Below are 22,825 nucleotides of genomic sequence, written 5' to 3' on the forward strand. Positions count from 1 at the left end.
GTCTCAATGACAGTGTTTTCTTTGCATATCCCTGATGCACAGCTGTGACAAACCAACATTCTTTCAGCTGATAAGTGTCATTTGGGAGAGAATTGTATCACCTTCTTTTTATAACATAGTTGCCTCCCCAGAAAGGTTCATCTAATCCAAATTTATCCTTGAATTTGACTTTTATAGAAACTTATGTAATAGCAACACAATTTAATATCCCAAGCTTAGCTTTCTTTCCAAGGCTAGACACTGCTACTACAGTAGGACTACAATCGTCTGCCAATGCAGTGAGGTCTTTGCTACCTTTTATGATTTCGTTGCACACATTTTTAAAAACCATTATCTTTATTATTATTGAGAGGGTGATGGGGGGAGTAAAAGTCAATCCAAAGCATATTACAATGAGTGGATCCAGCAGTTTCTTCCATAGCTAGTTATCCTGAGGTTGCTTCAGCACAGTAGCAGTTATCCTTTACTGATGCCAGAAAAACTCCTCCTCTAAATCCAATCTCTAATTCACCTTGATATAAGTCCATAAACATTTTGTTAAAGTACTCTCAGAAGGCTCAACTAATAATTTAAATAACTTTCCTAGATTAACAGCCTAAACCCAAGGTTTTGCTAAATAAGAGTATTTTAATGCAAACAGCATTCATGGAAAGCCTGAAGGATTCCATTTGCAACCAAGCGTACAGTTACCTCTACTTTCACAACAAAATTGACAAAATGAAGACAGGAAGAGGAAATAATAATTCATCCATCAGCTTTAAGACCTCTTTAGACCTTGGAAGAATCACTGAGACAGTACTTAGATGAAGGTCCCACCCAGCCCGAGAAAAGCTGGCCTCTTCAACCCCTCTAATAACAGAACTAAAGGAAAACATCAGTTTCCACTGATATTTACAAGATAAACTGAGAAATAAACCCTTTTCTTTCTGCTTTCAGTTAATTGGATTTTTTTAATATCGTAATATGAAATAGTAAGCTAAAATTCATCTTACCCAAACTGTGTAAGAGAACTATTAATTGAATCTAAACTTAATTTGAACCAATGGTTTCTACCGCACAGGAAAGGAGTTACCAGCAAAGTAACCCAAGGGAGGCTGTTTGTTCTAAACCATCACACTCTTAAATTAATGGTCATGCTAGTCAAGAAAGCAGTGCATTGCTTTATAATACTGTTTTGCAGTAGGAAGGACATTTAACATGTGAAGTTTTGTAGCTCCCAGGGAAAAAGGGAAAGCATGTTAGCTTTCTTTATTTGGAACTGGAAGACTGTCATAAAGTGTTCTGCAGTAATAAGTTGCTTAACAAAGATGCAATAAAAATATTTACACATTCAACTATTCCAAGGCTTGGATCATCAGAAAACAGCTATCAAAAAACAAGGCATCTGGAGGAAGAGTGAGCAAAAGGACACTTCAGTACATAAACTCTGTGGTGAGACCAAACAGCAACTCTGCAGTGAGAAGAAAAACACGGAAACAACGATGCTCATTATAAGCCACTGTAAAATAAATTAGCATGAGAAAGATAAGGAATGACACTTTTGAATAAACATCTTTGAAAATGAGAGGTGGAAGTCACTTAAGTCGTTGTGCGGATCAAAAAGCTTTGGGGAATGAACAAAACTTGAGTGTCCTCTATGACTTGCCCCACATCCCCACAGCTCTACAGCAGTATCTTCAGCCTCCCTGTCCTTCTCTTACCACTGCAAGTGCCTACCCCTGAGTGCCTGAAGCTGCTCCTCAAATACCCTCAACGCCTTGCCACATCCCCTCACGCTCAGCAGGGCTGACCATCCTGCCACAGGAGGGAGAGCACCGACACGCAGCTCCCTAGACAGCCTCCCCACCCAAGTGCAGAGCCACAGAGACTCTTGCCAGAAGTAACGAACTCTGCAGCATCCACCTCTCTGTCAGCATCAGCAGTGAGTTCAAAAGGACAGTCACAAACAGTGTTAGCAACTGGACCTTGGCAAGAAAATTCTGCTTAGAACACAACACAATATGCATCTTACACAGCTTTTCCTTATGTGATCCAAGTACAGTAATTAGAAATGAGGAAACAGTTCCCAAAAGGAAAACTTCCAGAAAATATGTCCCCTTGACTACCTGAATTGTTCCAATAGCCACTTAAAAATAATTAAAAAAAAAAAATTAAACCCCCCAAGATTAGTAACTAGGAATTGCAGATAGGACTTGAGAATTTCTTGGCCTTAAGTAATCTGTTGGCGGGAGAAATTAGTAATAGGTAGTTAGTTATGAATACCTCTTCTTCATAAGAAGTACCACAGTTACCGCTCTGCCACTCAAAGCCACTCAAAGTAGCAGTTAAAACTTTTTTTAATATGCTTTAAGCTCATACCTACACCATTTGCTTCTTCAGAAGGAAAAAAAGACTGAGAAATCTACTTGTCTTTTTACTAGTTACATGTCATTACTGGAATAGCCTTGGGGGGAGGGGGGGGGAGGGGAGGGAGGGGAGGGAGTTTGTTTAGCTGATATTTCTTCACTCCTTAAGAAAAGAAATGAGAGCTTTTACATGCAAAAACACTCAGAAGAACAAGTGTCAGGAAGGAAATAAACCAGGCTCAATTGCAGAATTTTCAGTTCTCACTACTACTCACGCTAAACTATAGCCTCCCAACATGAGTTTTATGTAGACAAAGAAAAAACCCATGTTGCAAATGCATGTAGGCTTAAAGATCTCAGATCTGTGTGCTGGCCTACTGTGTATGTACAGAGGATGACTTGCTACTGAAGGCCATCTATACCTGCAATAAACCTGCAAAGCAGGATGATGAATACAGAGAAGTTGTTACAGTAGAAATGTTTCAGCACTTGGTTCTACAGAACCTGGTCGACACCTCTGTCAAGGTCTGCTCCAAACAAGCCCGGAGATGAGAAAATAAGAGGAAGGCACTGTGTGTGACCCTTCATTCCCCTTCAGTATATCTCGGCAGCTGCAGGCAGAGTAGCTGGACTGTGCACTTCTCCCATATATGCTGTGGGAAGTGGTGATACAAGGGAAAACATAGTACTGAATCCTTCCTCTCTCCAGGAGGCCCAGGCAGAATCTGGCGCACAGCAATGTTCAACCACAATCCTGCAATTAGTTACATGTACACTTAACTTGACATTATTAAAGGTCTTGCTGATACATGGCAGGAAAACAATGGGCTCGTAGGATCAAAGCATTAACAGGTCGGAAGAAAGATTACAACTGAGAAAGAATACAACTTACAGTTTTTTCTTTCACCAAGAAGTGCTATGGAAGTGTCATTTCGATGCTCAAACCCCATCAAAACCTGGACTACACTAATTCAGAGTCTCCCCGGTGCTTTTCACAACATTGTAATTACACCTTGTATGAGATTATTTTTCAAGAAGATCTTATTTCTATTTGACAATTCACTAAAATAAAGGTTTTTCTGTAGACCAGACCCTCTCATAGATAAAATAATCTCTGAAAAATAAAACAGGTTAATATATCGATTTATATCCAATAAGTAATATGCAATACCCAGAATAACAGCTGTTTAGTGCCCACCACCAAGGACATTTCTCTTGATGGTCTCTCCTGTGGGAAAAGGAGGTTTCACCACCCTGAAAGTCTCAAGAGTTTTGAGAAAGTAATCCACTTTTTCCATAGAAACACATATGTCAAGGTTTTTTGCAAAAGCAGTGTGAATAGCTATTTCATAGACATCAGATTCCCGTTCCCATGGTTGTAACCTTATAAAACAAGAAATAATTGAAAAATAAAACAGAACGACACTGATTTTAACTAGAATAATAACTTGCTGACTTTTGGTAACAGTAGCCTCTAAGGAATTGTATTTTTGCTTGGCTGCAGAAGTGATCATTCTGAAATCCCTTTCAATTTGTATCCAAAGTACACATCTTAGGAAAGTATATTTCTGCTCCTAAAAAGTGCAGGTTGAGGGGGTTTTTTAGCACTTGTCAAACACATTATTCAAATAATTCATTACATTGTTCAATCACTGCAGCTCTTGCCATTATTTTCTATAAAACAAATTAGCACAATACTACCTGTATCCTTCAATTATTTTCCTCATCCATTTAAGTATGGATAATTTAAATCCGAATATATTTTTGGCCTAGTATTTATAGTCAGAAATTATAATTTATAGGACCCATAAAATTTAACACTATTTGGAGGCTTCTTTCCAAAATAGTTAAGTATTAACAATGTTGGCGAATTCCAAAGGGAGTGTAGGAAGACAACTAAGTTCATCTTTGAAACAACTCTACAAGGCAGAGGAGGAAAGAGTGAAACGACAGGCAGTTCTGATTCCTTATATAGTGGCAGGAGATCTCGATTTCAGGAACTGGCAATCAAGAGTGTGTCTGAGAAATGTCTTTTCCCCTCAGTTCCATCCCTTTCTTGGGTGGTTTTCAGCACATCTGCAGAAGCCCTCTTCCTCACAGGCAGAGGGGTTTTACATTGGCACCATAATACTTCAAAAACAAAAAAAGTAAGGGGGGGAAGCTTCCTTTAAAAGCAACCAACTGACTCGCTGAGACTTGAGAAATAGAATTAAAACTATGGGGCAGGAAGAGAATTGGTTCTCAGAGTCAAGGATTCCCAAAAAGCAAAGAAATTTACGATTCTAGCAAAGCCTCTTTCAAGAGTTATTTATGACCTGCCTGGATTGTCACACTGCCACGCTGTATATAGCAGCTCCAGGAGGGGAGGGGAGGGGAAGTCCAAAGGGAAGGTATCCAACCTGGTGAGAACATACAGATTCCATCAGAGCTGACCAAGTCCCAAGGTGAAATCACTTCAGCCTTGCCAAAAAAAAAAAAAGTATTTCCAGTAAAACAGCAGAAAACAATGAAGCTAAGAAAGTGTCATCATTCCACTGAAAAAGGGAAGTTCTGGGACTGAAATAATTCTATCGGTCTGGAAAAATAAGAAATGTAAACAGCTTCAGGACACAGTCCAGTAATATGTGAATACTGAATACTAACCAGGATTGTAACCAAGACTCTTCACCTTTTCACATTAGTTGGGAGTGTGATGTATATATAATCTCCATTCTTCTGTGCAAAAAGGAAGAATCAGTTGCAGAAAGATAACAAGACATAAACATACTAAGATTTTAAAACCAACTGTTGCTATGAGTAACTAATGACTTGTTGCACAAGCAATATTTGTCATATTTACGACAAAGGTGTTAACATCAGTTTTGGTAAGAACTGTTCCAAAGGGAGCAATGCTTTACCCCCTGCGGTCACGCAGACTGGACAGCCGTTGCCAGCAGGGAGACTGGCTACCCAGGTTGGGCTGCAGCCAAGCAGCCCCAGCACAAGAGACATTGCATCCTCTTTAACCTCACTGTTAGCAAACACAAGACAGAAAAAAATCTGACATCCTCAAAGCTAGGATGGAGAAGGAAAAAAAAATTCTGTTCTAATACAGAGGTTTAAAAGTCTTATCCTTCTAGAAAGTGATGCTTCTTCATTGCAAAGACTCCTTTCTCATTCAATAAAAGAATCTTTACTGTCTTTTCTTGCCTTCTCATTTCTTTCTCCAAGCTTCTATTTTTAATCAGTGTTGTAACCATACTGCTTTTGGGGAAGAAGTTTATTAAAAAGAAAAACAGAACTTTTATTGTGCTGCATAATGTCCTTGTAAATGTTAAAATTAGAGAGTGTCTGCCTGTCTTTCTCTTACCATTAATCTTAAAGTTAAATGCACATGAAGCATTTTATATTCTTTGTCCAACACCTTGTGTTCCTTCCCAAAAAGGCAAAGCATGGGGTTTTCACCTCTGAAATTATCACTACACGCTTGATCTGAAGACTCACCACTACATTATTATGGCAACAAAACCAATATAGCTTTAAACAGTACCATGGTGGTAAAAGAAATAAAAACACTGTAACTCCTACATAAGCCCGTTAACTTTGAAGCAGAAACTATCATTCCATATTCTGAAGTCTTGAGACACTGTAGAGCGTGCTACAGAAAGAGTAATCACAGCTCCATTACTTTTGTCAAATACAAGTTTTAAAATGCATGATTAAAAAGAATAGCTAAACCACACTATTACTCAATAAGTCTGTTGACAACATGATATTGTCGCTCTAAGTAGTCCAGTATTAGCACCACAGTGAATCGCTCCCATCAGTTTTGGCAAACCCTGATACTGTAACAGAGGTGCAAGGTAACCTCAGGCAGCACCCCAAAAGCACTGAAAGAACTGGTTTGATACTTTGCTTTGAACTGCTTAGGGGCAGCACAGAAATAAAAGACTTAGTGGCTGAATGCATGAAGTCAAAATGTACGTTACTGAGAGCTGAACGTGCACTAGCAGGGAATCACAATGACAGTAAAGTAAAAGCACTATTTTCTCCTGACAGTCATCAAATCGGATTTAGTTTGGGCTTTTACGTATGTTTTGACATCTTCAGTCAATTCACCTTCCATTTCCTGAGAATTTCCCAGTGTAGGCAAGGCCACAGATCAAATTCAAGGAGCAGATTCTGAGTTGAGAGTAAGAAGGTTATGGTGGATAGCAAGTAAAAAAAGAAAAAAAAAAATCAGAGTCAAAATTCACAAGTTGATCAAGTCCACTGTGGCCTGACCAGCCATTTGGAACACTGCGAGCACATTCCCAATAGTTTCAAAGCAGCATAGATTTAATTCCAATACAGGGCAAAAACACTTTACTATGTAGACAAAAAGGTTGCAGATATATGTTTTTTAACTTGACAATGGAATTAACGATCTTCACTATTAACTGGTGACCATTTGCTTTGCAATAAAATAAAAAGTGCTATTTTTAAGTGCCAAGATAAGATTGAAAAAATAGGAAAGAGTATTTGGCTATAAAATGAGGTAAAGCAGCTATTTAAAAATGGCTGCCAGACTGGCAAAGGTTAGAAATACGTAGTCAAGGCCTCATTGAGTCACACTGCAAACTCCCTCCACTGCTCCCCTCCTCAACACATCCAGCCTATTCGCCCAAGGCAGACACATTCAAGGATGTGCGTCCTCTGTTCCCAACTTTTAACATCAGACACTGGCTTCACAGAACAGACAAAGTACAGCTAAACAGGATGAATCTTGCACACACAAATTACCCTTGCATACAGAAAAAAATAATCACAGGAGAAATGTTATTCAAAAATTTGAACTGCAGTTTGAACTGGATTCATGACACATTTCCCCCTTCCCTGGAGTATTCTGTAGGTCCACCACAACCTTTGTAGTCTATATTAAGATACCAAGCCATTCTGTACTTCCCTGCATTTTGGCTTCAAGCATACAGTACAGTAATGAACACAAGCAGCATCTTCTCCAGCAGAATATTTATACACTATTACGTAGGACAGGTCACTGCAGTTAACTCTCCATAAGCTCTGCTTTCTCTTCTAGCCAGCCAGTCCCTCTCCCCTACCAAGCACACAATCACACAATGCACAACATACTTTAAAGTGACGAGGAGCAGGGAATCATTTCCTAGGCTGTTCTCCTCCAACTCTTTGAAGGCTTCTAGGGGCAGTTAAACTTTTCTTCTTGTTTTTCACACCTATCAGAACAAAGTACAGCGGTGTCCTCAGGGAAGAAGGCACTCAGACAGATCTGTAAAACCAAATACAAATCCATCATCATAACGAGTCAATTAATTAAGCATGGCTGGTAGTGACCTGCTGTGAGAGACAGTGGTAAACTTCTCATATAGTATACAAACTACGAAGAAGAAAAAAAAATAGCGCAGTCTGCAGCAAAGAAAGCATTAATCATTATTATCACTGGAAACACCACGAAGCTTATCTTAAACAACCACTTGAGAAGAGCAGCAATTCTCCCTAGTGCATTGCCTGGGTTATTTTACTGCTATTGATCACTAAATCATCACAGAAAGAGAGAAAAGCTTGGCATTCTTTGGTTATTAGTGGCTCATCTGACACCATTAGAAGCTTATTTAACAACTCTGTAATGTGTCTAGCCGTTGCAGGTCCCTCCAGAAGGATGTTTAATGTCTGGAGTCTTAGACGCTCATCAAGTTTGTTTCTGTAGCCTTTTCCAGAAGGGGTTTAAAATTATAACTGCAGCAGAACTGCCACTATCTATACAGCTGAGTGTGGCAGGTACCCCAAACACTTTCTTGACATAGTAAAATCTTCTATACAGCAAGTAAAGCATGCATTATAAATGCAGTGGCAAAACACACACGCAAAACCCCACCCAAAACCCAAACAAAAGAAACAAACAAACCCCACAGTATTTTCAAAAACATGGGAGAGGAAATCTTCCAAGTTTTGCAACAGAGCAAAATCTGCTGTACAGATTAATGAGTACCTAAGACCCCTATCTGAGAACTGGTTATATCAAGTTATACAAACACTCAGCATGTTTACACCTTTTCTACAATATTATTCTTTCAGATCATTTACCTCTGTATTTGCATTCATCCAATCATTACTTTACTGGAGCATAATAAAACCCAAAGGGGTAATGCAATATTATACCCAAACACTGCCCATGGATTCAGATATAAACCCATAACTGGAAACGTACAAAGTTCCTGAAAAGAAAATGCCTACGAACTATGAACAGCCACTAAAAATATAGATAGACATGACAACCAGCCACTAACAAAAAAAAAACCCCAAAAAACCCCACACACACCAAAAAAAACCACTACCAAAACAAACCCCAAAAAACCCCACCAAACCAAAACCCCCAGATTCATGTACTGTTTTATTAATTCAACAGTATAGTTGAGTATAGCTGGCATTCGATATACACAGTCAAGAAGATTAAAAAATTCCCACTGTCCAAACTGCAAGTAACTCGTGTTTTTCCACAGGGGACATTCATGGTCTTATCCTGAAAGATGCCATTCATTTACAACTGCCAATACTAAGCACTTAGGAAGATAACCTTCACTTCCAATACCCAGAACTTTGCCAAATACTCCTGAATAGTCTCTTCTACCTAAATATGATATGAATCAAATACTTCTTTAACACAACAGGCCTAAATAAGAATAAACAAAATCTCAGGCCTGCAACACCTCAGTGCAAGCAATTCTGTTGGCCTAACAGAGTGCTCCGGATTGCAGTTTGCCTCAGCAGCACAAAATAGTCTGTACCCCTCTTTGCCAGAGAGAAAAACAGACAGCAGCTTCCTGCAGAAACTGCCAGCTCAGGACCAGTTTTCCAGCAAATCCACCATCCTTTCCCCCCCTCTCTTTTGCATTCTCTGGTCATTCTGACACCCTTCATCATCTCCAACTTCCAAGAAAAGGGCCATTGGCCTTGCAACATATGCAAATTATTTGACAGCGCAAACCATACTTTGCCTTCTTACATATCTACTGTAATGCTGAATTAAAATAGTCTTTCTTTTCCTTTTGAAAATAAGTTGTATTTTGTAATAATTACCAAGTTTAACTCTTGGGTTCATTACAGGAAACAACATTACCATTTCCCACTGCTAAAATTGTATAATAATGCAAAATTTAGCCTAAAAAAGTCAATTTAACATGTTCTGTGAATTTCTATTGTCATGCAAAGTGTGCGTGAAACACACATAGGTAGGTGGATGGGAAGATAATAAACTGAGCAAGTGGAACTATGTTCTTTAGAACATACATCTATCCAGACACGTAAACACTTCAGTGTTTTCCTTGAATGGTATTTGGAGAACTGTGCAATATGTGCTCCTGGCTGCAATATGCCACAACACAAGTTAGAGACATTTTGTGATCCCTGAGTAGGTGTTCAGATAGGTAAACAAAGTAAATGGCATTTCAAATGAAATAAAAAGTTCTGGATTATACCACATCTACACCACAAAAACAGTACATCTGAGCAGGGTCATGTATTTTGCCTCACAACTATTCAAACAAGACAGAAAATGTTGTAGCCTTTTTATGTTAGAAAGCTGATCTTTCCTCACTGTGCCCACACTGTTCCTTTCAAATCCTCAAATTTCTAAAAACAAAGCCAAACACACTTGCAGTAGGATATAGCTCCATTTATTCAAGCTGACAGATGAGTATCTTTGGAGAAGTTAGAAGCTGATCTGAAGGAAATACACAGTTCCTTCTTTGGAGAGAAGAGATATGCGAAAGCCAGACACCAACTGTATGTCAATTTTATGCCCATTAAGAAACCTAATAAAAATGTATGGTCCTCTCCTATTTGGAAGGCAAAGTATTGTTACAGGATCAGAGTGTGCTCTTAAGCTTTGGGATTTTTACTTCACATTACGTAAATCATGATTCTTTGAAAAGCAACAAAATTGGTCTCTTCTCCAGGCACCACAGGCACTGCCACAAGTGGGCACCAGCAAGGCGCTGCTTCCCAGCACCTCTGCACTCCTAATGTGCGCTCTGTTCCTCCTTCAGTTTCATCTCTTCTTGGTAAACAGGATGCTCCATCTGGCATCAGCTCGCATCTAAACGTGAATCTGGGCATTAGCCCTCAGAAAGGTGAGCTCTTTGGGCAAAGGGAATTCTTAATGACTCTCCAACAGCCACAAGATTTCATCACAAGTGCTTGTATGTCAGCATTTCACAGCTCATGGGATGTGGTTACAGTGAAAAGATACTTAGTCTTTCCATCGATCAAAGCAAATTATCAATTTCATGTCATTAAATTAACCTTTTTTCCTAGCACTTAAGCTTCACCTGGGCCCCACACCCTCCCAGCAAGGCTACCGAGCCGAGGCAAAGCAAGCTGCTTAGCACAGTCGCATTTCACGCTCCCAAGCCAAAAAATGTGGTTATCCCCCCACCTCTACTGTTGCAACCCAGCTTCTCTGCAGAAAGACACCACAGTCCTTGGAGTGATCTATGTAATCTATGCCCAGGATTATTTAAGTAATTATAATAGTTTTAAAAAAGCGAGTCCTCAAATTTGGGAGGTACTGCTGCAGGGAACACTCCGCGGCGACTAAAGATATCAGGAGAATTTTCTGAAGTCTGAACAGTCTCTGATTTGGTCTCAATGAGATCTGTATCAGTTCATTGAAATGAACTACTTCTAAGCACTATTCCTGTCCATCAGACTTGTGTACCTCACCACTACGTATGAAAGTGCCTCCTTCTCATCCATAAAGATGAGGAAAAAAAAAAAAAAAAGTACTGAGTATGAACAGAATTGTTAATGTGCATTCAGCAAACAAACCCTGCCTCCAGCAGCACTGCCAAGCAAATAACTCACAGCAAGTACATTTGTTTATTAAGTCATCTCTCTCTTTGCATCTCAGTTTTAACAGCAACTCACTTTTTGTGTGTGTTTCTAATAAGAGCAACTGTTATCTGGAAACAACCCCCTAAAATTCATTCTTCACCAGTAATGTTTGGGTTTAAAGTGATACAGGTATGACAAACAACCTCACCTAGTTCAAGTAGGATCAGCATAATAAAATTAACAGCATTTTAAGTCTTTAAAAGCCTGAAAAAGATGGTTTCAACGTAAAATAACAGGGTTCAGTGATTAGGTATTTAAGTTCAACCCATTCCTTCCTTCACTGATAGCAATGGGAAAATTGCCAGTGATTTCAGAGACCGCAGAAACTACTTTTATACTCAAAATCTGCACTGCTTTAGGGAGCAACTGCCACTGTGAATCATAACACTGAGAAAGAAATTCACAAGCTATATATACTATGGCATGCATTTCCAAATCATACATAAGCACAACCAATTTTACGTAACGCTAGAAGACGAGACCTCCTTCAGGATACATCCATACATATTTCCCAGAACAATCTGTCTTCACTCCAGCGCCAAGACTTCGGTGTTCCCCGCAGAGCATGGCCAGCCCCAGAAGACCGCACGCACAGCGTGCCCACTGAGAGCTGTGCAGCTTGCAGGCAGTGTCCAGGACTGGGCTCCATCTACTGCAGAACACAAAACATTTGCAGAAAGTCTTTTTTCGTATGTTTAATGAATTCCAACATCTATTTTTTTTTAGCCTGCACTCACAGAATTTTTTATTACAGTATTTATATGAGGTAGCCTGGAGGTGTGTCATACTTCAATGGAATACAATTCTTTTATTAAACGATTACATTTGTTAAATTAATTTAATAAGCTCCTACATAATCTCATTTGGAAAAAGAAAGGAGAACTTACAGTAATTCATTCATAGTGCTCTCTCCTGATAGCTCTGGCTTGAAGAGATCAGCATTCACTTTAGCTGGGCAAAATGCAACTTCTAATCAGATACTTATGAAAATTGTTCTAAAATTAAATTTAAAAGGAAAAAAGTTACATCACATGAGTCTTCCAAACAAAAGTACAGCTTATAAAAAAATCAACGCAAGAATCCAGAACTCATTTACATTTACAATGAGAGTTGCCTATGCTGTATTTTGTAAGTGTCTTAAGAGAAAAATCTAGTGTTAAGGAAAACATGTTTTTTATTGTTCCATGCAAATAGCAACAGGAGGCTAAACCTGACAGAATCCACCAAGAATATCTCTTCTCTCAAAAAATTATCCTGACAAAAATAAAATAAAAACACCGTTGTGATGATAACTTAGAACAGTAAAACTTGCCTAAACACCATGGGGATGTGGAAAGCTTAATAGGAGATGCCCCAGAATGTTTGATGAGCTTCACTCAGGAAGAGAGGGATGCAAGGAATCAGATTCAACCACCGAGCTGGCAAGAGCAGGACCAGGGCAGCCCTCGCTCATCCTCCTCTTGTTGCCTCCACCAGAGCTGCCATAAGTGCTCATGGCAAAAAAAGGACCCTCTGGCCTCCTGGAAACTGCCTTGTGCCCTCTCTTACAGGCCCCCACTCTACCCAAAACTGTACATCATTCAGCCATGACTCCCCTTAAATACCTACACACCTCTAGCTCTGTACATGTCCAAGAGACTGCTATACCAAAGCAATTCAGCTCAGGACACAAGCTGTTATTTTTCTGCCCTGCAGGACTCTTTCCCCGCCAGGGAGCTCAGCGCTGCAGTCTTAGTCACTGCCCTTCACCATGTCCCTACCCTGCTTGCGCACTTTTGGCTGACTCCTAACTCCACTGCCCAAGCTCCCAGTCAGGCTTCCCAGTTTTATTTCAGCCTTGCCTGCTCCCCATGGCAGCCGCCCCTCCCAGCAGTGTTTGGATTATGTATAATCCAATTTTCTGAACATCACTTGAGCTTCTAGACATGCTCTCACTCTGTTCTGCCCCATGGCTTTGCCAGTTATTTGAGCACTAGCATCTGATTCCTGATCGAGGAGTTTTACTTCCTATTCACTTCCTGCTTTTTTCTTGCATACATGGTGTAGCCAACGTTCTCACACGGTCACTACAGAACACATACTCCTCAAAATGTATTGACAGTGCAGTAGGATGCAATGTTACAGAATGTCTTAAATTCATCGCATCTTTTTTATCAATAGCCCTGGCAGAAGTTTTTGTTTGGCCTGTTGTTCTTTTGGTTTTGGTTTGTTTCTTTTTAAGCAGATACGCTTTCTAGGAGATACATCAACACAAAACACAGAGAAAGGTACAGCAATACACACAAAAGCAAGGTGGATATAGCCATGTTTGCATAAGCAGCAGGCCTTTCCTAAATCACAAATGCACCCTGCATTTTATTTAAGCAACTCCCTTTTTTGTTGTGTTTTCTCCACAAACTTATCTGAAAGAGCTAAATAAAATTTTGTAGCTTACAATCAAAACAGAACAGCAATCCATCAAAACTGTCTAACAAATTAAAAACATGCTATGCCTACCTGTAATACAATATAGATAATTAGATCCAAATTAAGGTGGGAGGATCACTGCTCCACATAGCTTGACAGACTTTGGGTCCATAAAATAAGAAGACACGAGCTTTACGCTTTATCTGATTGCAGGATTATTTGAAAGGTATGTAATTAAGTAGCCAGCTTCATACTGAATAGATATCAAAGAGAGATTCTTACTGCCCATTCAGAAGTTGTATCCAAGTTATCAAAAGAAACTTCCAGTGAAGAATGATGATTTTGGAGTCCTAATTACCCACCAACCTGCTTCTGCTGTAGGCATTTACACTCCCGCAAATCAATACATGTCAACTTTGCAGTACTCAAACTAATTTCCACTTTGTATGAGTCTCTGAACAAGGTACCAGGCAGCACGCTCCTTCTGCCCCTCAAAGAAGTACCAAAGCAGCACAACATGGGTCAGCCGGGAGGGATGAGATCTAGCAGGATGGAGAACCTCTGGGGGATAATCAGTGTGAATACAATAAATGTTTTCTGTAGCTGTTTTTGCTAGAATTATCCAAGACACAGTGTGAGTGTTAACACTCCCCTGAGCATGCAACTCAGGAGGAGAATTACACCTTCATGCTAACATTTACAGCTAAAATATCCTTTTTAAATCCTCGCAGTACAGTTGCAAAGTAGCAATACTTTGGTGTCAGTTACCTTTCATACTTTGATGCACCTTTAAATAGACATATCGCAGTAACATTACCTGACGCATGCTGCCCAAAATAGTCCCAAGACTAATTTTGTTGATGTAAGTGGCTCTGCAAGAGGAATATTTCATCTCTGTTTGATTCCAGTTATTATTTCAATTAGGGCCTGTACACAGTCTTAATGGTCAGAGACTTTCAACTTAAAAAATACACGTGTTAACAATAAATCACAACTAAATGAACATAGAATCATTTAGGTCGGAAAAGACCCTTAAGATCATCAAGTCCAACAGTAAACCCAACACTGTCAAGTCCACCACTAAACCATGTGCCCAAGTGCCACATGTACATGTCCCTTAAATATCTCCAGGTATGGTGACTCCACCACCTCCCTGAGCAGCCTGTTGCAATGCTTGACAACCCTTTTGGTGAAGACATTTTTCCTAATAACTAATTTAAACCATTACAATAATCTCAGTAATTTAAACACATTTCAGGAAGGGGCTCAATAACCACTAAAACTGCAAAACTTTGGCATAAAAAGATTCCCCCAGAAGACAGTATTCTACATAAGTAGGCTTCAAAACCAAAACTGTTCATGATACAGAAAGAGTTAAGAATAAGGCTTTGACTGTAAATATACTTCTATGCCAATACATACAAAGATCTCAGTCTTCAGAACTTGTTAGTATTTGGTAAAAGCATTTAGCCTTCTTTTTGCAGAACTTAACTTTTGAATCAAGTCTGAGTAGTTCCTAAATGTGACATGCATGTCAAAACTTCCAAGTCATATTGTCCAAAAGAAAAAAACCCAACAACCTAGAATACATGTGTAATAAAATGTTATATTAATCATCATACCCCATTTTTTACAAAAATCACCAGGGTGTTTCCAAACTTTACACCTACCAGGTACATCCTTGAAAGAAATGCTGATTTTTATGAGCATGATCAGCTACATGGTTCACCACAGAGGATGCATTATTTGCTCTACAGTAACTGCCTGCATTTTCACATGTACTGCTGGGAAGGCCAGAAAAAAAAAAATATACCATTAACTCAAATAAAACATTTTTGTTACAGATGGAGTTGATCTCAGTGGAACTACCAAATGAATAAAACATTATCATAAGAAACAGGATTTGCGTCTCTGCACAGATCTGAAAACTTAGTTCTATTAACAGCTGCTTAACATATTTGGAAAACAGTAGAAAGCATTCCTTCACCACTGCTCTACCCACCAGCACCATTACTCCAACAGAACTTTATTTTTAATCATAATTTATGTACTTCTGCACAATAGTCTTTATGCACATCACATACTTTAAAAAGAAATCAACCAGTATCACCAACTTCATCTCTTATTCCTGACCACAACAGCTCCTACCTCTTACTTAGAAAACCTATCAAATGACTTCCTGTAAAGACCTGCCAGAACTTGTGTTTGCAGATCACCAGACTTGCTAGTATCCTACAGTAAGGATACTGTCTCACCAGTTTGAAAAAAGGAAGTTAATTCAGTGCAAGGCATTCAAATTATCTCAACTTTTATGATCCTGTATGGAAAGATACCACAAACACAATGCTATTACCCATCTCTACCCACATGTTTAATGAGATCACTACTTGTGTTATGTTTTGTGCTATATGGAACCAACTGACAAGAAAAATACTCCAGTTAGCAGGCTGCATGACAGACAAATCTGCATAATAAAAGCAGTTTAGCCTGGATGTAGGCTGTTGGGGTTTGGTTTCTTTTGAAAGTACTAACTAAAGTTTACACAAGTCAGTGTCAAGGTTCACATTTAAGTCTTTTAGCCAGGCACCAAGCTCTTCTTGAGCAGAAGTTAAATAACCTTTCACTTTAGTACAGAGATGGCTGGAAATCAGAATTATTTTATTTTGTGGCAAATCCAACCATCAGAAACAGAAAGTCTAAATTAAACATGAAAAATTCCAAGAAATTGAATGGAAAGAAATCTTCACTTACTATTCATAGACTGACTCGGGCACAAGGTACATATTAAAATGCTCAGCAGCAAGTATAAGTGCCTCTGGTCATGCACAATAAAAAAAAAAATAAATCCCTGTAGAATGTTTTTCTGGCAAAACTTAGTTCCTTGAAAGGCGTAAGAAGCTAGGTAAGCCTTCTGGACAGCTCCATCAGACCCATATGCCCAAATTCTGCATCTGAATCCCATTTCATACACTTAGGTCTTCAGTGGAATGTGGTCTGCATTGCTTCAGATTATTAAAAATACCTTGCACAAAAAACTGTAACACCTAAATCCTTCTCACTACAATGTTATCATCACAAGCACAGCCATACTGGACCTACCAACACTGTTTTGTTTTCTGGGAAGAGGCAGGGGTTAAACCTCAGTCTGAAATGCCTACTGCCCTCCATGAAAAAGTATCTTAGTGACAAATGCAACACTTCAATAGAAAAACCGCCCAGCTTCAGGGATAACAACTGGATATCATTCATTTGACAAAAGCAGGTCTACAACCAGTACAGTTTCTGTTCAAACCTGTCTTAAGTAGATGCTTATGAAAGTGGTGTATGGAATACAGGCACAGTGTTATGAAAATAGTATAAAGACTACAGCTATGCTGCAGCAATCCAAAAAATATCTCCAAAATGCTTCTCTTCTGTAAAGCTGGCAAAAAATATAATTAATTCTAAATAACTAATTAACAGAGAAGATTAATCTTACTTCTACAGTGTTTTTACATTACCAACAATGGAAAAGAGTCTTCTCTATCTCTTAACAGTCTATTTAAGTTTTTCTTAACAAATAGATACCAGGTTAGATAAAGGTCAGTCTAGGCTGGTATCCCAGCTACAGGACGACATGCATGGGGAGACACATAAGAAGCAGGAAAGTGCAGAGCTATCAATGCCCTGCCGTAGCCTCGCAATGTTCAGCCACTTGTAGTTTAGGGACTGTGTAAGTCAGATGCCTTTGGTGCATTGTGAAGCTCTCTTCCATCAATTTGTCATTTTAAATCTGCTGGAACCCATTTACATTTCTGACTGCCACAGCTTTCTGTGGCTGTTAAGTGCATGATTTAACCACATGCTGCATCAGAAAATACTTTCATTTATTTTAAACCTGCTGCTATACAACTATCACTGGCTTTCCCCTACTTCTTTACATTCTGTGAAAGACAGCGAATAGCAGTTCCATGTTTCTCTCTCCACAATGTTTAGAAATTTACATACATTAAAATATCACCTACCAGTTACCTTTTTCCAGACCAATCTGATGAATTTCCTGTTTTGTGGCAGTCTTTCCATGGCTAGGCATGTCATTCTTGCCCTTCTCTACACCTTTTTAGGCTGCACTCTGTACTTTAATGTATTCTCTATTAATATTTTCCTCTTTTTCTAGAGTACTTAAGAATATACTAAAGAATGCAATTATGATAAAATCACCATTGGGCTGTTGCCTAATTAATCAGCTTTAATGAATCCTACATAGTCATAGTTTTAGATCATTAAGTAGCAAGTATCTAAACGCAAGCTTACATAGCAAAACCCTAAGTAAGAGTTACCAGTCCTGAAAAACTCTTGTCTTGTGAAAAAGTCTTAAACAGTCATGTTGCATAGACAGATGTATCCTGTATTTAAAACACTTAAATTTTCTCGCCACACTTCACAATGCAAACTGGAAGAAACTAAGCCTCATTCCTTTTCATTGCATGTTCGGTTTTTTAAAAGCTAAAAATGCCACTAGGAAAAATACAATTTCTTGAAACAAGATAGCTGGCTATCTTGATATACTTTCACTAATTAATTCAATTGCAAAACCCTATTCCTTACAGTCATCAGACTACTAGTATATCACAAGGACAGCTAAACAGGCTTTTAAAGGAGTTAAAAAAAAAAAGCAAGTGTGCATGAAACAGAAGCAAATAGTCTTTGGAAGAACTTCAGTGAAAGGCCTCATAGCTCTACTGTGACTGAAGTCTGACTCTGCAGTTCCTACTTCAAGTTCAGTTCACGGGCATAGTCTGCTGTTAACATAATACAGAGCTGCCTTATCTGCTACAGTATCTTGACACAAAGATCTAGGAAGGAAAAAAAAAAACAACAGGTAGTCCCAAAATTTTGTCTTGCATGCAACCAAAACAGAGAGTGAAGTTTCATAAGAACCGACTGGGAAATAATTTGGTAAAAAGTTACCAAATATTTCAGTAGGTATTACATAACAAATGACATAGCCTTCCTACCCATTTATTAAAATGCTTGTACATGGCACTGTCAGAAGGAACATGCCAGAAGGAAAACAGCATCAGTCGGCTCTGTTTAAAACTCCACACAGGAAGGCTTGTAAAGTGTTACATGTAAAAGAGAAGAAACCCAGTTCTTCAAGCACTGTCTTAGACAGTCTCCTGACCTAAAAGTGGTTGCCATTAACATTTTATTTGCAAACAATTGGCCCTGGATTATTCACACAAGAAAACAAGAAATGGAAACATCTGGCAAATAATTTAGCCAATGCATGGTCCATCTTTAAGCTTCTTCAAAAGTGGGTCAACTTCTGTGTTCTCTTGCCCTTTCTCTAATTTTGCCTCCCAACCATTATATTCTGCGGACTTCAGACTTCCCATGGCAAAAAATCTTTCTTGCTCCAGTTCTGTAGTAAGACCATTTACCTCTTCCTTGCATTAAAAATGAAACAAAACCAAACAAAAAACTAATACACATGTATTACAAAAACTCCCTAAAGCACAAGAGCATTTACAACTATTTCTGATTAATGCTATTTCAAATTTACCTCAATCTACAAAGCTGTGAACATTAGCAAAGCAAAATGGGAATAAAAATATTCTCGCTACATTTTCTTCTTTTTATATAAATGAGTTCTCTTGTTTCTAAAGCCAAATATAGAACACATGAATGCACTGAAGATTATCAAGAAGGGTTCATATTTTACTTGCAGTATATGCCAAATGTAATTTGCTGCAGGAAAGGTTTTTAAAGCAAGTCCCTGTTGAGTCCTTCATAGCTCACAGTTACACTGTGGATGCCAAAACACTCCAACGTAAGTCAGGCTTCCACTGGCAATGCACGCTCAGATGCTAAGCTTGAAACTTACGGAGTTCTAGGAGGAGACAGCTGAGAAAAAAAAAATGCTGTTAGAAGTATACTTTGATCATCGAGATCTACAGAATTTTAACTTCTTGCTTAATTCAGTGAGACCACTCATGCTTAAAGTATACCTTTAAATAATTGGGAGAGAAATGGGAAAACAAGGCAAGAGCATTCAACTCCTGCAGAATAAAAGCTTGTCCTTAAAGTACAACTTCCTTTCCTTTCTTAAACTCCCCTTTTTCAGCTGGCAAGATTAGCCAAAAGCAAGCAATGAAATACCATTCTGACTATAGATTTATATGAACATCTAGACTTTTTAGAGTAAAATAAATATAACAAAATATTGTAAAAATAATTCCCCTGCAAAACATACAATGCTGCACGTTAAAGTCCTGAAAAAACAGAAAAGGTAAAATAAATTGGGGGTGGGGTATCTTAATTCCACCTAGAATTTGTATTCAACACCTGAAGAACATTTCCTAGTGCAGCAGATGTTCCTGAAAGATGCAGACAATTAAATTATTTAATTCCTATCCCAAGTTAAAAGTATTTCCTATTCACTAGTGTAATGCCAAAGGAAAACTGTGATTCAAAACACTTCCATACACCACTGAGACAACTTAGTGGGAAAATGAATGTAATGCTCTGTATGGGATCCCAACAGTACGCCTCAGAGATGCATAGCCTGCAAATTCTCAAGTTCAGATACCTGCTATCAGAACACAACCATGTTATTAATTTAATTCATCAGCTGAACAGCCAAATTGAAGATGAATTATGGTATTCTTCTATTCCATTCCTATCATAAGACCCCATTCCAGACACTTACAGTGACTGGAGTAACTTTCTAGTTTCCAGACTGGATCTGTGCATGGGCATCCTTTGCTCTAAAGGCAATGCTGTCCTAGAAATCAAGTTTTCCCTCACGCAGTATTCTATCAATTGACCCTACCAACCCATCCTCACTATCCTTCTTTGCACCTGCTCTAGTTTGAATGCACCATTCCTAAGAGCACAGGAAACTTAAGTTTACTCAGTTTTTCAGATGATGCCTTACCAGTTCCTTACATAACAACATTAATACATATCTACCCCAGAACTGGTATAGTCTATAAAAATATTATTTCATTTAAATCCAAGATATTTTTTTTTATTTTTTAAACCTTCACACAATTCCAAAAGAATATACCATTCCAACAGAACACTTAGAGAACTTTGGTCCTGATTTAGTAAAGCATTTACACATTTATGTAACTTCAGATTGGAACTGTTCCCATCACATTCTGTGGATCCCTTTAGAAGACTGAAGCCATGCTTCAATGCTTTGCTAGACTTTACGGGTTAATATTTCAAGATGGAACTTTGAAACGATCCTCAAGGATCTTTTGCACTCAACTACCTCGGTCTCCTCTGACTATTAAAGCTTTAAAATGCAAAACCCAAATATTTTATCTATTCCTCCATTGAAAGAATATACCAAGCTCTAAGAACTAAACCTGTGTTCTTCGCTTCCTGCCTTGAGCTAGAGCTCTGCCCAGCGCCTTCACACATTTACAGAAGTTAAGTCTCACTTCACTGTTCTCTCAATGCCTTCCAAGTGCAAATCACTACAAGAGGACCACGTGCGACCATATGGTGAATTAAGTTTGCCCAGGAGACTTCATTCATGGTCTCCCCAGAAACTAGCAATTAGCAACGTACTTTAAGAAGATTGTAAGAAGATTCCATTTAATTCGAAACCACACAGTGTATTCTTAAAAATTAAATGGGGGAGGGACAACGGCAACAGATAAAGATAATCATAAGGTCATTTTCCTTAACAGATTATAACAAAGGCGGAAGCTTTTAAGATCACACCCGACCTGCTAACTCCGCATAAAGGGTGTGAAACACACGGTACTGCTCTGTAGCCATCTGTACCACATTAAGTCTCCAAACACGCCTTCTGTTAATTTGTGACACTGCATATTTTGCTACTCGAGAGCAAAGAAAACCATCGCTGTATAAGCTATTCATTCTGCCTCCGGGTGCTTCATAAATATTAAATAAGAACAGATACGAGCCGCTAGACAAAAACTTCACAACTCGGCGGGAAGCTGCCCCGCTACGAATTTCGCGGGGCACGCACGAGTGCGGGCGGGACCCCAACACCTCGGCGGCGGCGGCAGGAGCAGGACCCCCCCACAGAGCAGCTCGCCCGGGATCGGCCGCCCCCCCCCCGAGGGCAACCCCTCCCTCAGCCACTTGGGCCGAGGGCGCACAGGGGGCTCGGGGGAGGCAGCGACGCGGCCCCGTCGCCCTTGTTGGGTGCTGGCCGGGCAGCGGCTGCTTCGCCTGCGCGGAGGGAGCGCGCAGCCCTTCGCCGGCGAGCTCCCACGGCGCCGCTGTCCTGCCCCGCTTCCTCCCCTGCCGCCCCGCGGGCGGGGGCGCGCCGGCAGGCGGCTGCAGCTCGGGACCGGCGGAAACTCCGCGGCGGGGGCAGCCCGCCCCTACCTTGATGATGCTGCTCCTCCGCGGCGTGGCCTTAGCCGCCTCCAGCAGGCAGGTGTCGGGGTCAGCTGCTGCCGCCGGCCCCAGGCTGCCGCCGGGGAAGCGCTCTGCAGCGCCGACGGCCGAGACGCCGCTGCGGCGCTCCCGCCTCCTGCCCGCGGCCGCCGCCGGGGCGTCCAGCGAAGCCGGCTCGGGCTCCTCCTCGGCACGGTGCGCGGCGTCGGGAGGGGCACGGCCCGCCGCCGGCTGCTCTCGGTTGCCGGCAGCCTCTGCCATCGTGCCGCCGAGCACCGTCAACTTCTCCGGGGCGCCGAGAGGGCGGAGGGGGCAGACACGGACGGGCGGACGGACAGCGTCCCGCGGCGCTCCCCTCACGGCACGGCGGCGATGGCGCCAACTTTCCCCGGAGGAGCCATGCCCGTCCGCCGCAGCCGGGGGTGCCCGGGCAGCACTCGGCGGCCCCCGCGGTGCCGGAGGCGCGGGGAGCGCGGCGGGCGGGGACGGCGGGCAGCGCCGTGCGCGCAGGAAGTGCCGCCGCAGCACCGCTCTGTTGTGACAGGAGCCGGGCGTGTTTTGACAGGCGGCGTTGACAGACGGGGCGCCGGGCCACTCAGCGCTGCGGCAGCCCCTCCGGCAGCCAATAGGCTTGGCGAGGGGCGTGCCGCGGAACACGGGGCTGGGCGGGCTGGGCGGTGCGCGCCCAGGGGCAGGTAGGGCTGTGAGGGAGCGCGGAGCCGCCGGACCCGATCGCCGTCGCTGCGGCTCCGAGCTGGAGGGTGCGGACGGCACCGTCCCGTCCCGCCCGTGGGAAGCACGCTTGTGTGCCGGGGCAGCCG

At 40.8% G+C, this 22,825-nt stretch overlaps 1 protein-coding gene across 2 annotated transcripts in view; it reads right to left on the bottom strand.

The window, feature by feature from the left end:
• Window positions 1-22,548, bottom strand: part of PLCL1 (phospholipase C like 1 (inactive)) — a 228,928-nt gene extending 206,380 nt beyond the window's left edge. Inside the window, exon 1 of one of the 2 annotated variants that reach the window (XM_055718758.1) lies at window positions 21,993-22,548. In XM_055718758.1, the coding sequence (XP_055574733.1) occupies window positions 21,993-22,265 (273 nt within the window). In that variant the 5' untranslated portion in view covers window positions 22,266-22,548. The remainder of the gene's footprint in view (window positions 1-21,992) is intronic. The other variant, XM_055718757.1, reaches the window with a different exon arrangement.
• Window positions 22,549-22,825: the final 277 nt, after the last annotated feature.

This window comes from Falco cherrug, chromosome 8 (assembly GCF_023634085.1).
Source record: "Falco cherrug isolate bFalChe1 chromosome 8, bFalChe1.pri, whole genome shotgun sequence".
Lineage (NCBI taxonomy): Eukaryota > Metazoa > Chordata > Aves > Falconiformes > Falconidae > Falco > Falco cherrug.